General features: G+C 42.6%; 1 protein-coding gene across 1 annotated transcript in view; it reads left to right on the top strand.

The window, feature by feature from the left end:
- The window catches only part of LOC311239361 (opsin-5-like), a gene marked incomplete at both ends in the record, with an annotated part of 40000 nt that extends 24935 nt beyond the window's left edge, over positions 1-15065 (top strand). The window contains one exon of the mRNA XM_084327667.1: positions 14439-15065. Within this exon, the coding sequence (XP_084183793.1) occupies positions 14439-15065 (627 nt within the window). The remainder of the gene's footprint in view (positions 1-14438) is intronic.
- Positions 15066-18710: the final 3645 nt, after the last annotated feature.

The raw sequence follows: 18710 nt of genomic DNA, 5'->3' as shown, positions 1-18710 counted from the left end.
TTGTCTAAGCCGTATATTTATGTCTTTCTGCTATTACCCTGCCCATACCTATACCTCCCCTCCCCCATGCTGCTATGACACCCACATTTACCCAAGAGGATCAATAAAGGAATATTTCATCTGATTGTATCGTATCGCATCGTATCTCATCTCATCTTATCTTATATTATCTTAGTTTTGAGTCTTCAGTGCTTTGTTAACTTAATGTTACAATGGGAATGAGGTGATGATGTCAGACCGCAGAACTAAAACTTTACTTCAATAAACTGCCAACCTGTGTGACCATGTGACTTTATCCAGGTCATCCACTCACTCACTCACACACACACACACACAGCCGGTCTGCCACAATATATAGACTATTAATTATATATCCTGGGGATCACCACGATTGATTGCGTAGTAGGGGGTACTTTAGGTTGGCTTGAAATGCTTTGGGGGTACAGTACTCAAAAAAGGTTGGGAACCACTGCGTTACATGAACACACACAACTTCTCATCATACCACAAAAACCCAGTTAATTTTTACTCACATAAAAACAACGCTGTTCTTAGGTAGAGAGAAGACATAAGAAAAGGATCCTAGCCTGGAGCCGACCTTCGTAAGCTGTGCAGTTGACCCCCCACAACTGACACACCTGGCGCCCGCGTCGCAAAAAACATCACCCGCCCAGAGAGGCCGTCAGCCCCCACACAGCCGACCGCCTCCCAAGCATAGTGTCCAGCTGCAGAGCCGGAGGAGGTCAGAATGATCATCATCTTCTAGACACTCCGGTGGCGAAGACATTATCGCTGTATTTCCTCGAAAAATAGTGAGAGAGAAAACAAAGATATAATGTCAACGCAGCTCCTTTTCTCCAATAACGTAGCTCCTTTCCAATAACTATTTCGGCACTAAACTAAAGTGGTGTATACAGGCACTTTACGGTGGTGAAAATAGGGAAGGAGCTGTTGGTGTGGCCACGACCCCGCTTATGTAGAGGAGCGGATGTGGGTGTGGCCAGGCGGATGGGTGTGTGCATGTGGAGAAAAATTATTCATTATTAGATTGGATAAAGGGATAGTTCCAAGAGAGCAGAGCGTAAGCTATACAATAATATAACTATGGCTTCAGTGGATAACCCCGATCACCTGCATTTAAGTGATATTTTAATTACAGATACCCCAGTAATAACATTACAATTTAATTCAATACAATGCGTGCCTTCCTCCCGGTCACCAGCAACGACATGTATCAGCCAAATGCTCATTGCAACATTGACTGAGTGGAATATCCCTTTCTATTCACATAACTGAATTTGTGATGGAGCTTTGACAGCTGCATGGGTGGTACAGTAACAGTCTATTGCTCAATCCATCTCCAATATATCATGATGGACCGTGCCAGTGGCCAAAGACCCGAGGGTGGAGAGGACTTGAATGTGCATGGGGATGGCATTTGTGCGTTTTTTGTTCCACGCTCCAATTTGGGTCCCAAATTGCGGTACAAATCAAGGAGAAATTCTCATTCTCCAAGGACTTATGACAAAAAGGGCTTTCTCTTAGGGCCATTTGAGACCTTTTCAGGCCGATTTTGGGATTCACCAACCGTCCCAATAAAACATATATAATTAATATTATATTATAATATATTGTCTATATTCATTTCTTGCCTGAAAAGGTCTCAAATGGCCCTAAGAGAAAGCCCTTTTTGTCGTAAGTCCATTGGAGAATGAGACCCAGAGGGTAGCGTACTCTAGTTAATATTATGTTCTCTCTGCAAATAGACTGCCCTATCTCTTAAAACAGCTCCCTGCAGAGCGCAGTCAGCGCACCCCGTAGTATTCCGATAACGCTATATAGATAAACCATGCTTCATTAATTCGGAAAGAAAGACCTATTCCAAATGCTATTTATAGGGTTTGACAATAATTACACTACTGTCGCTATTTTACAATGAACTATAATGAATTACGGGTCATACAGAACACGTCAGTGTTGAAACTAATGCATGAAAGTCCGTCTCATGTTGCAGTCTTCATATTCTACCGCTTGGTGACATGTACGCGCGGTCTGAGCTGTGCGTTTATATGCACAATCTCAAGCACACGTTCATGTTAATAAATCCCACACTTTACTTAGAAATGATCGTACGCATGGTTTACGCACATATCTATGCATACGCAGCATTGCTAAATGGGGGCCCTGGGAAGTAGGGGTGTAACTGTACGTGTATTCGTTGTGCGAATTTACAGTACGTGTGTCACAGTGCGGTACGTGCAGCCATACGAAGAATACGTCTCATACCACTAGGTGAAACTAGGGTTGCACATTTTACAAATCTATGCTCAATATCTTTACTTTACTTTACACTGGCTTACATTGATGGTTTAACCTTGAATATTAAGCTTGTATTGCCAAATTTAGATGATGAATAAAACATTGAAGCTTGAAAACGCACGCACGATGACAAGCGGACAGAACTCATTAACAACGCGCACTGACCCTCTGCACTGCAGGCTGTTTCTCCCCTCCTCTTACTACAGGTGTCGGGTGTCCCTAAAACCAAATCATGAATGTATCATGTTTGTAACACAGCAGGGTCATTACAATTTTAGTTTTCTTTCGTTTTCTTGTTCGCCCAATAATGTTAACCAATGGAAAGACACACACACAGACACACACCAAGTTGGTGTGTCACCAACACACACGCCAACTATCTCCAGCGGACATTCTCTCACAGCTGATCGAAAGGGGAATACAATACATACTTTTCCGGACTGATCATCTGAGCTCCTCTCCAGTTGAACTGCTATTGTCTTTAAATCCAAAATATTGATAAATCCTCTGCCATTGTTGTGTAATATGTTCTCTAGTCTTCAGTCTCGGTTATCCGACGCTGCGATCATTACAAAAGCATGTTTTATGATGGGGTTCGATAAAATAGACGTAAAATAGATGTTACCTTTGTCAGAAACGAGATAAAAAAAATTTGGCGCTCAAGCGTTGGCTCTCAGAAACGAGATATCTCATTTTTGGCGCGCAATGAGTTAAGGAGACAATTAACAGATTCAGTGCCAAAAACGACATATTACGCTTTTTTTATTTTTTTTTTATTGATCTTTTTCCCCCCTCCTTTTTCCTCCGATTTTCTCCCATCCCAATGTTAGTCGTTATGCCAATTCCCAATCCCCTTCCTGGTCGCTGCGCACTTACCCCCCACAGTCGGTCTGGGAGAGTGGAGGCTATCACGTGCTTCCTCCGACACACGTCTAGCCAATCAACCGCTTCTTTTCACCTGGCAGCGCGGACTCTCACTGAGAGCGTGTAACGTGTGGAAGGATCACACTACCGCCCTTAGATCCTATCCGCGCTTAGCAGGCGCCCCGACCGAACTGTCGGAGTCGCTGTTTACAACGACCCGGACCTACCCCGCCAGCTTCTCCCACCCTCTAATACTGCCAATTGTATTAGTGTGAACGGCCAGCCAAGCTGGTGACAACCCCGGAGCTGTGAGCTGGATTCTAACAGGCGAATCCAGCGTCTCCGGGGTTGGTGACGAACGCAATCTCCGCTACGCCACCTGACCGGCCTGACATATTACGCTTTTGCTCGACAAGCGTTGAGTGCCAGAAACGACATATTACGTTTTTGGATCGTTTGATCTTTTTACTTTGATTCCCGCTCTACAGACTTGCCGGGAGCGATCTGCATTATTTTGGCACATCCCCACACATTTGTATTTGTATTTGTATTTATTGGTTTAAAATACAGAGACAGTGCATATTAAGGAACATTTGACTGTAAATATGCCAGTTTAGCCAGGTTGGCTAATTTTCAACTGTAGTCTCTGGGGCAGGTGACATGAGCACTACAATAATTAAGACATAGTACAATAATTAAAACACAGTAGTAATCAGTATAGGTTACAATACACTAAAATACATACAAATAAATACATTAAAATACATTACAATACATCACAACCCCTCAGTTAAAATGGTCGCACACTTGACCATCTCTCAACCATGATTTTAAGTTAGTTTTAAATTAAATGTAACTTTGTAACGTACCCCAGTAAGGAGACGCAACACAAGCCCACAGACAGGGTAGGTGAGGGTGCAGTGACACAAAACCATGAAACAATTTGCTAAATAGTATTTATTTTTATAAACACAAAAACTCAGCAACACAGAGAGCAAGGACGACTACCTAGTGGCACCAAATGAAATATCAAAAGGAAATGAAAACCCACCCCCCCTTACAGGCGCGGACGCCCAAAAGTACAGGTGGCGGTGCTCACTTCTAAGGTTGGTGTCTTTAACATCAGGTCACCTACGTGATGCAAAAATGTAGACCCCAGGGTATCTTCCTGTCCTCAATGTCCCTGTGTGCGAAACAAAAGATTAATACAAGAGAAAAAAGGAATCACCATAGGCTGGGTGACAAGGGAATAACAAAATACACGGGTTAGGGTTTAACCTGTTAATCTGTAGACCGTTTTCGCCTAAAGGTACATGCCTAAGTAAATGGAAGATTGCTCCACTTCTGCAAGGTCAATTTGCATGTTCTTGGTATCTAGGAACATCTAGGGACCTGGGGGTATGTATTTCCAGTGTCAGAAATATTGTTGAATATTTATTAATATTGAATGAATTAATTATGATTCATTATGATTTATGATTTCTGCATCTTTGATCATGTTAAATCTGTTGGGCACGAGAAAATGCTTACTGAGCTCATTCACCACCTTATTGAGATCATGTGTACAAAAAATCTAAGCAAATGAACCGCGGGAAGATGATTAAACAGAAGGATTTATAGATACAGTAATTAATGATAATCGACTTTAATTATAAATTCATATTTGACCTTGAACTTGACCTTGACCTTATTATGGCCAAATCATACATCTATGGATAGGGGAAATGCTCCTCTTTGGCAGGGTTGAATCTGGATTTAGTCATTTCTTGCGTTTTTTACGATAAATAGCATTTTCAGATACATTTTTATTTCCGATAAAACATATAAAACATTGGTAAAAAAAATATACACTCTGACTACTGTTTTTGATATGGTTATGGTCTTTACTCTTGGCTACAAAAAAATATTTAAAAACATTGACCTCTTAACATCCAAGGGCCCACATGTGGACGATTCTTTGCCGACCTCTAGTGGCTCGGGTGTGCATTTTCTTTTAATACAATATATAGATAGAATTAAAGCCCTATGATGGACTTCCGGTATGGTGAGCAGGGAGTAGGATGCGTTTTTCCCTCTCTCCCTCATGTGTTTTTAAATTCTACGTTTTAAGACTCCAAACCCTCACAATTCTTGTTTATATGCTAGTATCGATATAGCTAACTAAGTATTTATCTTCGCAAAGATGACATCCAAGACTCCAAGACCAAAACGGGACGATGTTCAGAAACGCTTTTAGCAAGGCCTGGCTGGCCACCCTACTTGAAAGCCACAAATAGGCTATGACCACGAGTTCAGAAAACCCATTACCACTCTGGAAAATAAACTTGACCAAATGAAAACGGACGTGGCCGACAACGGACGGCGGGTCAAGTCCCTGGAGGAGAATGCGGAATCTGTAAGCGAAAGAATTGCGTCGCTAGAGGCTACATGTGCGGATCCGAGGGCTAGCCATGCTATGCTAAAGGCTAAGGCGGAGGACCTCGAGGCTCGAGGGCGACGTAACAACCTTCGGATCATTGGACTACCAGAACAGATTGAGGGCCCGAGACCAACATCCTTCTTCGCCACCCTTTTATCCCAAATTCTTGGGGCAGAGACCCTCCCTAACCCTCCAGAATTGGACCGCGCACACAGGTCTCTGGCAGCTAAACCGAAGCAGGGTGAAAAGCCTAGGCCTGTTATCATCAGGTTCCATAACTATCAAACCAAAGAACGGGTGATCCGGGAGGCCAGAAAGAGAAGAGCGGAGATGCAGTACGACGGTCAACAAATTGCTTTCTACGAGGATTATACCCCGGCTGTGTTGGAACAGCGAGCACCGTACCGCAATGTGATGGCACTACTTTACCAGCGGGGGCTGAAGCCTAGTCTTCACTACCCGGCTAAACTGATGATTACGGAAGAGAGCGGGGACAGACTACGCTTCATGTCTGTTGGAGATGCCGAAGCGTACCTCAAGGCCAAGCTAGCCTAGCGTGGACGGCTACCCAACGAGTACCCAGTGGTAAGCTAACCTGACGCCGGGAGCAATGAACAATGAATGTAGAATGCGAGACTGAATTTATAGACATTGGTTGGGCTAAACTGGTCGACTGCGTTAGACCTGACACCTAGACCTCATGGGGAGATGCTATTGACATTAAGCGGACTGGCTTCTGAAACTGAACTTTATGCTTCCCAAATAGCCGATGCGGATTATATTTGCCTGTATTTCTAACTCCTTTTTGTTTTTTTTATTATTATTTAATAGCCCTTATTTTACATGTGTCTCTCTCTCATTCAAACTGTAGACATTCCCTCTGTTTAGAGGCTGCTAGATAAATAGAATGGACCGGTTTGACAGGAAAATAAAGGTTCTATTTGTATGCTTTAGGAGTACTCAATGCGCAGAGACTGGGCCTGAATTTACTAGGCCATTTACCTAGGTCTAACGGACACCTCGGGGCCAGCTGAAACCAACACCAACAGCAATAGACATGATTACGACATATTGAGTGTTCCGCTGAACTTGTGGACCTTGGTTATATTATAGTGCCCAGTCACTATAGATTGGCCACCTATGCCTCAGAAGGGGAATATTGTTATTTCAATCGGAGTGACTCCTTCAAAAGGAACCCTATGCCAACCAGGTTGCTATAGCCATGACCTTGTGAATGATTACATGCCGTTTTCTTCGGCTCCTTATTTTGTATTTTTTGTTTTTGCTTTTTTTTTTTTTTTTTTTTTTTAACTTAATTTGTCTTTTATTTTGTATGGATTTATATACATATGACTCTCTATGCAGGGTGAGCATATTCAGGGTGCACATGCTCCTCTTAATATTTGAGGGTCTCAATACAAACAAACTGGATAGTATCTATTGGGTAGTGGGGGTTTTGTATGCATGTTTCAGGAAGCACTCAAGGTACTGACTGAACCAATTCAATTTGCACACGCTTCTTTTTACTGTCTTAAGGTACAGGTCTCTAACACTGCCGAATGTAACTAACCACATTACCTCTCTATACATATTTTATGTACATTGTGAGGTCCCTGCATCGTGTAACCCCTGTAACTGCATATACCTCATGTTTATTACTATGTTACTCTTTAAATGTATGTATATAATTTTTTTTTAAATAGGCAGAAGGAGAAAGGGGGGAAAAAGAATAGAAGAGAGTGGCACCTCTGTTTCAACTCTGTTTTGGTTTTGCAATCTTTATATCCCTAGTGGGCTTGGTAGCAGGGGCTAAATACACTCTCCCCAAGCTGTTATAGGCTGGAGGCGGGCTTTGCCCAGGTCCACTGAATTATAGGTTGACCTACACACACTGGAACGCCTCGGTTTACTTGTTCACTCTCAACTTTCTATGGGTCGCACTCCTTATTGGTAGTCATTGGTAGCGCTTTTATGTCTATGCTCTAATGGATGAGCCCCGAGTTGTGTTGCAAATATCTTTCATTTCTATCCCAATCTTTAATTTTTGAATTTAAGCATCCCTTTTTTTGTTTTGGTTTTTATTTCTTATTTCTTTGGTTGTTCGAATGTTCTTTTAACACAAATTTTAAAGTTTATCCATAACCATATTGGAAGCTGTTCGAAATTGACGGGAGAGAGGGGGAAAAGGGGAGTGAGGATGAAGTCTCCACCGGAAGGAATGTATCCAGAGAGGTACAGAGGCTGTTGCTGTTCCCTTAGGGACCAAGGGATGTACCCCCGGGTGAGTATGTTTGTGTATGGTTGTGTGGGTGTATGTGTGTGCGTCAACCCCCCCCCCCCCTTTTCTCTATCCCCCTCTACCTTTCTCCTCTCTTCCAATGTTTTATCTTTTCAACTCAGGTATGTATATACTTAACAGAACATGGCAGTGACGGGCAGGAACATCCGTTTCGTCTCATGGAATGTCAAAGGGATGAATAACTCTATCAAGGCTAACAAGGTACTTAACCATCTACAGCACCTCAAGGGTGACCTTTGTTTTTTACAAGAGACACACATCTGCACCTCGGATATCCCCCGCATTAAGAGAGCATGGATGGGACACGTTTTTCATTCTAAATTCTCAGCAAAAGCCAGGGGAGCTGCAATTATTATACATAGGGATGTACCCTTCGAGCCTGCCACCATTTTAACTGATCTTGACGGACGATATGTTATTGTGTCGGGCAGACTGCAGAACATTCCGGTGGTTTTGACCTCAATATATGCACCAAATTGGGACAGTGATAAATTTGTATCTGATTTATTTTCCTCGATACCTAACCTTAATGATCATCACATAATTATCGGAGGAGACTTTAACCAGGTCCAACCATCCCCAAAGTGGCGAGCATCCTAAAATTTCATATGGAACAGCTTGGGCTTATAGACCCTTGGAGAGCAAAATTTCCTACCGATAAACTTTTCTCCTTCTTCTCCCATGTCCACCACACGTATTCGAGGATAGACTTCTTTTTACTAGATGAAAAACTACTACATAATGTAGTCTCTACTAAGTACCATAGTATAGTCATTTCCGATCATGCCCCGACATCCGTTGAAATTAACTTCCCCCAGGGTAGAACACCCTCAAAATTCTGGAGATTCAATTCCCACTTATTATCTGAACCTGAATTTAAGGATTTTATTCATGCACAAATAAAAATCTTCTTTGAGATAAACGACACACCTGAAGTTAGCAGTGACATGCTCTGGGAGGCCTTTAAGGCATATCTCCGTGGAAAGGCCATCTCCTTTACCTCTCATTTTGGGAAGCAGGAACAATCCAAATTAACGGGTATATCAAATGAGATTAAACGATTGGACATCCAGTATTCATCTAAACCAACTCCTGCTCTATACAAGAAACGACTCCAGCTCCAATCACAATATGATTTGCTCTCAACTAGTAAGATCGAGAGGCTACTCCTGCACACCAAGCAACGTTTTTTCGAGCAGGGGGATAAGGCCGGAAAATTACTTGCGTACCAAGCACGAGTGGTGAGTGCCTCTAGACTGATTCCCAGGATAAAATCCCAATTAGGTGTCATTACAACAGACCCTACGGAAATTTCTGAAATTTTCTCTGACTACTATTCCAAACTTTACACGTCGGAGTCCTCCCAGCAGGACTGGGATCGCCCAAACCCCCTCAAGTCTCTCAAGTACCCTCAGGCGAATAAAGCGGAAGCTGAAGAGTTAGGCACGCCTATAACCATCTCTGAAGTGACTGAGGCAATCAAATCTTTACAAAGTGGCAAATCACCCGGGCCAGATGGCTATACTACAGAATTTTATAAAACCTTGGTTGCTCCTTTTCTACTGAGAGTATATAATGACTCCCTTCTAAAGGGCCAAATGCCACCCACGCTATCAGAGGCGTCACTGTCCCTGCTGCTCAAAAAAGGTAAAGACCCTCTCCTTTGTAGCAGTTACAGACCAATGTCCCTCCTTAATGTGGATTGTAAAATATTGGCTAAGGTCCTCTCATGCCGTCTTCAGAAGGTGGTCCCGTTCCTGATAGACCCGGATCAGACGGGTTTCATCATAGATAGACAATCCTTCTTTAACACCAGGAGGCTGTTAAATATCCTTTTCACAACCACGACTGGCGCGCCGGAAATGGTACTTTCCCTGGATGCTGAGAAAGCGTTTGACAGAGTGGAATGGAGGTACCTGTTCCATACACTTGAGAAATTTGGTTTGGGACCGGGATTTATTTCATGGATAAAACTCCTATACTCGTCCCCGGTAGCCTCGGTTAATGTGAATGGTACCAAGTCGGGCCAGTTTGCGCTTTATCGCGGCACTCGTCAAGGATGCCTGCTTTCTCCCTTGCTCTACGTGCTCGCCGCAGAACCTTTAGCCATATGGCTTCGCAGTGAGGACAGATTTGAGGGGATTGAGAGGTTCGGCCTGGTTCATAAACTCTCATTGTATGCCGACGATCTCCTACTTTATGTCTCCAATCCGTCATCGTCCCTGTTATCCTGGATATTCTAGAACAACATAGGCAGCTCTCTGGATACAAACTTAATCTCCAGAAAAGTGAATATTTACCTGTTAATTTATCTGTGGAACGGCTTCCTTAATCGCTTTTCCCCTTTAAAAGGGCCACGGAAGGATTCACATATCTAGGGATTTTTATGGCCAAATCACCGACAGAGCTCTTCGCAAAAAATTTCCGTCCTCTGCTGGATCGCTTTAAGCTAGATCTGACGAGATGGTCCTCTCTCCCCCTCTCGCTTCTGGGAAGGGTTAACCTGATAAAGATGGTGGTCTTACCCCGATTTCTATACACTTTTCAGCATATACCAATATTTATTAATAAAGCCTTTTTCACTTCAATTGATAAACTTATAGGTTCATTCCTGTGGGGTAACAAAAGAGCACGTATTAAGAGGACGATCATGCAACTTCCCAAATCGGAAGGGGGTTTGGCTTTGCCCAATCTTCGCTATTACTACTGGGCATGTAATATAAACAAACTCCTTTACTGGAGGACTGGGAGGGAGGAAGAAGACCAACCCCAATGGGCTCGGATGGAAGTCTCCTCTTCAAAGTACTCACTCTGGTCTGTGGCAACATCCCAACTACCCATTTCGATCCCTATTAAACAGGTGGCTCGGAACCAAATTGTGACGGATACTTTGAAAATCTGGAATCAGTTTAGGAAACAATTTGGCCTACACGCTCCGTCTGGGCTAGCTCCAATCTCTCGTAATAACCTATTCTTACCGTCCTGTTCTGATCCTGTATTCAGAAGCTGGGCGAACAAAGGTTTGCTAACCATTAATGACCTCTACACCGGAGGTGTTTTATCGTCGTTTGCAAAACTATCAAAAAAATGTGGTCTCCCAAATTCCCACCTTTTCCGTTTTTTTCAGATCAGACATTTTGTTCAGAACCAATTCCCACAATTCCCTGGCCGTCCTCCAGACTCTAGGACTGACCCTCTCCTATCGCTCGGTACCGGGCGGAAAGGGCTCGTCTCAATTTTATGATAAAATATTTTGGATGAACCCAACTTGCTTAGACTCCCTAAAAGCCAAATGGGACGAAGATCTGGGAATTATCATTACAGATGAACAATGGGATCATATATTAGACCTTGTACACACTTCCTCTATATGTGCAAGACACAGTTTGCTGCAGTGTAGGATCCTGCATAGGGTTCACTACACCAATGCGAGGTTAGCAAAGATATACCCGGATAGAACGGATGCGTGTAATAGATGTAAACAATCTCCAGCCGATTATATGCACATGTTTTGGACGTGCCCCAAACTCACAGAGTTTTGGACTGCAATATTTGATACACTGAGTAGGGTCTTGGGTGTGACGTTAGACCCTGATCCACTCACTGCCTTTTTCAGTATCCCGAATACCCCTTCGATCGCATCTAGGGCTGCAAAACGAGTTGTGGCGTTCACTACCCTCCTCGCTAGGAGACTTATTCTCTTTAAATGGATACACCCTTCCCCACCCACTCACAACAGATGGATACATGAGATACTACATTGCGTTAAGCTTGAGCGAATCAGATTCTCCCTAAAGGGCTCCCTTGAAACATTCCATGTGACCTGGCAACCATTTCTGCAACACATCGATACCAGGGGCGGAGCTAGGGGGTGGCTACCTGGGATCAAGCCCCGGATGTATTCTGAAAAGCCCCGAATCTATTTAATTTTTTTTTTTTTTTTTTTTTTTTTTTTTTTTTACAATTCATCATTGTTACATGAAAATATGTTTGCACCAGATTTAGCAGAAGCTAATTTCCATCTGTGGTCTATCCAGCTGCTAACTGTATTTGAGTGAGTTAAGTCTTGGTGTTATGGTAGACTCAGACCCAAGCTTTAAATCACAATCAACAAGTTGACAAAAACTTAATTCTTCCACCTTAGAAACATAGCTAAAGTACGGCCATTTATAAATCAAAAGGACGCTGAAAACCAGATCCATGCCTTTATCTCAAGCCAACTCGACTACTGTAATGCACTCCTTACCGGCCTCCCGAAAAAATACGATGATAACTATTTTATTGCAATGCACTATTGCATTATTTTATTCTATTTTACTAACTATTTTATTGCACTGCACTATTTTACTTTGTATCAGTGAATCATAGACGCCTGGCCATAAGAGCATTCGGAGCATCTCTGCTCTCCCACTATTGAACTTGGGGAGCAAAGGTATGATCTTGCTCCACCACTTTTTGATTATATGAAAAATATGATATATCCCCCCCCAATATATAAATCTAACCATAACTACGTTATGGTTAACTGAGTTTTATAGTGAAAAGAGCAGCTTTATTGGTCAAGATTGAAGGCTCTATATTGCAGGAAATTGCACGTACAGGTTCATTAAATTAAAAAAAAAAAATGTCGTGGAGGGGGTCGTGCAAAAGTGACCCCCTCCAAACCACCCCTTGCCTGCCAAAAAAAAAAAAAAAAAAAAATCTAAAAAAAAAATCAAAAAAAAAAAAAAAAGGGGGGCCCATCTGGGCTAAGCCCCGGATCTCCTACAATCCTAAATCCGCCCCTGATCGATACCCTGACTATCAATGAAGAGACTTAGAAAGGATAGAGCTTTACACCTCTAACTGCACTTCCTTATCTTTTATTATTATTTTATTCCTATTTTCTAATTCCCCCCCCCCCCCCCTCCCCCCCTTCCCTGTCCTGGTATGTATGGGTGTGAATGAGACCCCCGGGGGCTGGGTGGGTAACAGGGGGAGGGAGAGGGGAATGGTAGACGCAGCTGCAGAAGGTCGAACTACTCAAGAATTATCACGATACTATAGACAGGGGTGGGGGAAACAGTGAAATAATCTCATTGATGACTTTCTTCCACAGCTACAGCCGTGCTAGAGAGTTTTCTTTCTGTACGCACATACAGTAATATAGCCCCGCTACCTAGTTCCCTCTCGTCCGTATTTCAGCCAGCAAGTCATACCACCAGCTCTGTATAAACTAGCCCCTTTCGTGACTGTGATGCAAGCCCTGGCTGCCCCTGTATTCAAGCATCACAGTCATGAAAGGGGCTATGTATAAACAAGCACACGCTACAGTTGTCCACGACTTATCCTCCAAGGCATCTGCTAATATAATAATCTTCAGATTTACTTAAGTGTTATTAGTAGGTTACAGCAGTAAGCATTAGTTTGCTCAGTAAATTATGGCCAATTCATTTTATATTGTTTAATACAGTTAAATAAATAGATAAATGAATTTGTACCGAAAATATTACCGAACCGTGACTTAAAAACCGAACGTACCGAACCGTGGATTTTGTGTACCGTTACACCCCTATTACGTACCCATTGTACTTTTTCTGATGAGAATGTGTAATACAGGCAGCCATGTCGGAACAAGCATTCTATGCAAGGCCTCTATTATTGACCAGGAAATTAAACGTTTCTGAGACGTTTTTTATGCCAAAGGATATGGCTTCCTATAATGACATTCCTCCTACAAGCTTCCATCCTTCTCTCCTTCATCAGCACTATGTCACTGTAATAATCACTCCTCCTCCCCAGAGGAGCATTATTAAAGGACTCAGTCTCTCCGCTGACTGTGTGTGCCATTAACAAAACCTGCCTTCAGCTCAGCTCAGCTCAGCTCAGCTCAGCCCAGGGGTGACGGCCCCTGCTCATACCTATAATAACTGGAGCAACTCTTATTACGGTACCACACATTCAGTCTATGTGTGACCCCCTCTACAACACAAAAAGTGACAGAGACATTGAGGGGGGATAATCTAATGGCCATGTAAATGAGTTTTGAATATCAAAGCTCCTCCTTGGACAGCAGTCCTCTGTAGAGAGTGCGCTCTGTCTCTCTCTCTCACACACACGTTTTCGATGAAACTGGATGTGACCCCAATAGATCCCCCTTAGTGATGGCGCCTCTAATTAGCTGGAATTGACTGGAACACATAATGATGGATGAAAAGCCTGGTGTTGATGTCGGCCCCACCGCTGCTAAGTGCTCCTCATCTTGCCCGTGAGAACTCCCCCGGTCCATATGAGATCGGCTCAGCGATACCTCTTCTCCATACACTTGTTTGACAACAGGCACAGGGCTGCGATATTGTGAGATAAATCATTTACGCTGCTAAGAAGTTTCCATCAACCTCACTCCTGTGGGGGGGGGGGGGGGGGGGGGTCTCGCTTTGGTGTTCATCCCTCCAGAGATGATTGCATCTGATCTGGTAATCAATACTGTAACTATTTTATAACACATAATTAATTACTATTCCTCTTCACCTGTCCTTGTGTTTTACTCTCCTCCAGCTCAGCGCCGCCGTCTGCGTTGGTTTCTTTGCGGCGTGGAGCCCCTACGCTGTGGTGTCTATGTGGGCGGCCTTTGGATACATCGAGAACATCCCTCCTCTGGCATTTGCCATGCCGGCGATGTTTGCCAAGTCCTCTACCATCTACAACCCCATCGTCTACCTCATGCTGAGACCCAACTTCCGCACGGTGATGTGCAGGGACCTGAGCACCCTGCGCCGGGCCTGTCTGAAGGGCTGCCTCTGCTCCCAGAGCCCGCGGAGGCATCGCTCCAAGTCCGTGATCCGGATACGTCTCCGCAGGCAAATCGACCAGTCCTGCTGCTCCGCCCACCCCGCTGTCGTGGGCTCAAACGGCAGCGGCGGTGAGAAGTGCAGCGACGCCTTTGCGTGCTTCAGACACTATCCCAGCGTGTGCCGTGTCGCCGGCCCCTCGCCGAATGTCGACGTGCCTCCGGATCGAGTCGCATCGGCTCTAGAGCTGCACGTGCAGAAGCAAAACGTGCAGGAGGCGTGTCACAGGAGGCCTCTGCAGGCCACCGTGTGCTGTGAAAGGACCCCAGAGATGGAAAACCTTCAGATCAACCAGGAGATGGTACCAGGCCATGCCAAAGTGGCTTGGCCCTGAAAACTCCCTCCTATTGTTTACAGTCCATCTCTGGATATGTTTTGCAGTCAATACTCTCTAAACTGTGCAATTAGTTTATTTACGTTATTTATTTTCAGGAATAGATCTTTGTTAATATTTTTTTTTAAAGCAGTCACACACTGCCTGAGCCAACTTAGTAAATGTTCTACCTCAGGGAATTATATGGGCTGGGAATACAGGACATACATTATTATGGGGTGTACTTGTATCGTCAGGGTCAGGCTGAAGTCAGGGAAACCTATTGGTTATTTATCATAGCAATATTACTGAATGATACCTGAGAGCCAACTCACTTCAACGGTTGCTTGCCTTCCTATACTATCTCAGTTCAGCTATTGTTTACACTTGATGAATGCAGGTCTACACTTTTACAGGGGTGCTTGACAAATTATTTGGATAAATTGTTGGTACATTATATGCTACCACACAGTATATATATATTAGGGCTGTCAGTTTATCGCGTTAATTATATTAATTAATTACACAGCAAATTATCTCGTTATGAAAATTAACTCAAAATTAATAAAAAATAATAATAATAAAAAGAAATATATATTTTTACTTAAATATTTTTTTAACTCATTAATTCCATAAGAACGTAGAATACACATTTACAGATTTTTTTTTTTAATATGGTCAATTTGCATGTTCTTGGTATCTGATTCTAGGGACATCTATTGATCTCAGGGAATGTATTCCCAGTGTCAGAAATACTGTGTCTGTTACTAGGCTTGAGTAAATTGTGATGAACCAAATGAGAATATCAATTACATTGACTGTGAATAACACCATGCTAAAATTTACCAGACCTGAAAAATCTAAGCAAATGAATAAATAGAAGATGATTAAACAGAAGGTTTTGTAGATACAGTACTGAATTCTGCCATCCAGGCACATGCAATTTGAAATATGATTATATCTAATGTGATTAGATTAATTAATTACAAATCCTGTAATTAATTAGATAAAAAAATGTAATCGCCTGACAGCACTAATATATATATAATAAAACTGCAGTCTTGATTGTTCGTTTGTATAGTGTGATGAGAATTACTAGTCATTCTCAAGCAGAATATCAACAATAACCTCTTTGCTCCCTATTAAATACAACGAAATATAGGGAGAGGATTAAGCAGAAACAGAAAAAGCAAATCGCTATAAACCAATTTACGCAGGTGTAGATAAATTAAATCTCTATTCATTTGTGTTGTCTGATATTGACCCTTTGTTATTGTGAGTGAAATCATGTGTAGAAAATATACATTGCACTCATTGACATGAAGTCATTATCCAACACAGAGTGCGAACACAAGTGACTAATTGCCTTGGCTAATAGAATTGCAATTAGTTGTTTTAGCATTAATTACTTTGTTTTATGTGTTGAGCTTTGATGGCGTAAAATGGATTATTTTCATTTTAATACTCCAAACAAATGTATCAGATTTTATTTAATATTTTGAGCCACTGGTGGCCCTTTTACAGGAATCCTTGAAATCGGATAGAACATGGACGTAATTATTGTAACGTAAACTCTTACTGTCGATTACACATTTGTTTTCCTGTATCTAATAAATCATTCATGGCATGCAGGGATGCAGTTGCAGTAATGTCCTTGTGTTTTACAAAGGGATTCATGAAACCGCAGAACAAAAATGGATAACAAGGTTGGATATTATCATCCCCTTATCTCTGATCCTTGCTATTCATGTTCAAATATTATTATTATTATTTTTAAGTCTGTTTAAGTCTTAAAGGTACACGCCAACATTTTGGGAAATTAGCTTACCGTCAAATGGAACTGGTATATCTTCTTGTCTCTCTGGAGAAGATGATAAGCTAATTTCCCAAAATGTTGGCATGTTCTTTTAAATGTTTTTTATAGAAACGGTCACAGGAAGGCAGAGATTTAGAAACGCCATTAGTTGAGGTAGATAAAAAGGACCAATGGTTCCACTAAATCTTCTATAGAGTGTGTTGCCCGAGTTGGTACCATCTTACCAAAGTAATTATACTCTATAATCTATTCTATATAGTCCGGGAGCCATGGGGTTGAACCTTGTTTTGTCGGTAGCATTTATTCTTTTTGCTGTTTCTTGGAGCTTGGGGGTACCTCTTCAAAATACAAGAGGGTGCTCGGTGATATATCTTGGCAGTAGCGGCTGCTGGTTCTCTCTCCACTAGGGGCGCTATACCAAAACATACAGTACCACGCAACCAACTCATGGCAAGACGTGAGCGATTCGACTCACGCTCACGGCAATGAATCGGCTCTTATGAACGAGTCGCTCAGCTGTTACTACAACAACACACAACCAGTCAAATAAAGTATAGTCTAATTCACAACTTGAAACACAATATATAAATAGAAAAGTTAGAAACAAAACTCGCTCCGTCTCCAAACACACGCATTTACATTTACATTTAGTAATTTAGCTGACGCTTTTATCCAAAGCGACTTACAAGTTCTGTACGACACGCAAATCTCTCCCTCTCTCCTTCTCTCTCTCACACACAGCGCGACGTGGAATCGATTCGTTACACTATCAGACCTATTATATACCAAGAATAACTTCAGTGTGAGTACAGGGCTGTACACATATTTTGCATATTGTTAAACGAGCCAAGGCTAGCTATTAAACTATCGATATGAATCGAAAATCTGGGACCCTGATGTAAACAAGACAAACATCTTTCTCTGGTCTGCATCCCCTTAACAATTGTGTGTATTGAGCCGTACTGTATTGTACCCATTCTGCAATCTGTTAATAAAGTTTTCATTCATTCAAACATAGACGATATTGAACAAGCCATAATCCACGTATTTTCAATCCAAAAGAAAGAGAGAGAGAGAGAGAGAGAGAGAGAGAGAGAGAGAGAGAGAGAGAGAGAGAGAGAGAGAGAGAGAGAGAGAGAGAGACTCACTGTTTAGTTGACACGTCCAGGGCAGGAGGGCTTGCCTTGATAAAGTGTATAATCCACTGTTGATGTATTCCAGACCACTGTCCACTGTGTCCAGACTGCATCCGCCATATAGCTTGTTAGCCAAGTGTTAGCGTGTTAGCTTGTTAGCAGTTAGCACGACACAACACAAGTACTTCACTCCATTTCCGCGTCGAACAGACTGCAAACTACCTGGCGTTCTATCGCCATGCTCTAAGACAAACTCTAACCTTAACCAACTTTGAAAGAGTGCCTAAGCTTAACAGTCTAAAGAACTTGCAGTCACGGCACGCTCCAAGACAAACAGCTGCATCTCACAACAACACAACTATCTCTACCACCAACGGACCAACCTAGGAATAAGCTAGAATTGGAACATTAGAAATTGGATTCGGCCAATCAGAGATCGTCTCTGTGAAATTCTGCTACGGAAAAAAATACTGGCGTCGGCCAATCAGAGAGCGTCTCCGCGAAATGCGGCTACAGAAATTCTTGACGCTACTGGCTAGACCGCTTCAAATCGCGCCCGGATTCCAACATAAATACATAATAGTCATATTTCAATGCACAACGCGTTACGCACTGATTGGCTGCGACGGATACAGCGATCAAACCGTGACGCGCACTCAGAGCGCTATCGCGTCTAGCCCGGGCCGAGAAATAAAAAATAATAATAAAAAAAAA

Source organism: Notolepis coatsorum (genome assembly GCF_963971535.1).
Source record: "Notolepis coatsorum genome assembly, chromosome: 13".
In the NCBI taxonomy this organism is placed as follows: Eukaryota; Metazoa; Chordata; class Actinopteri; order Aulopiformes; family Paralepididae; genus Notolepis; species Notolepis coatsorum.
Note: the sequence above shows the minus strand (reverse complement) of the source record. Positions and strands in the feature narration are given on the sequence as shown.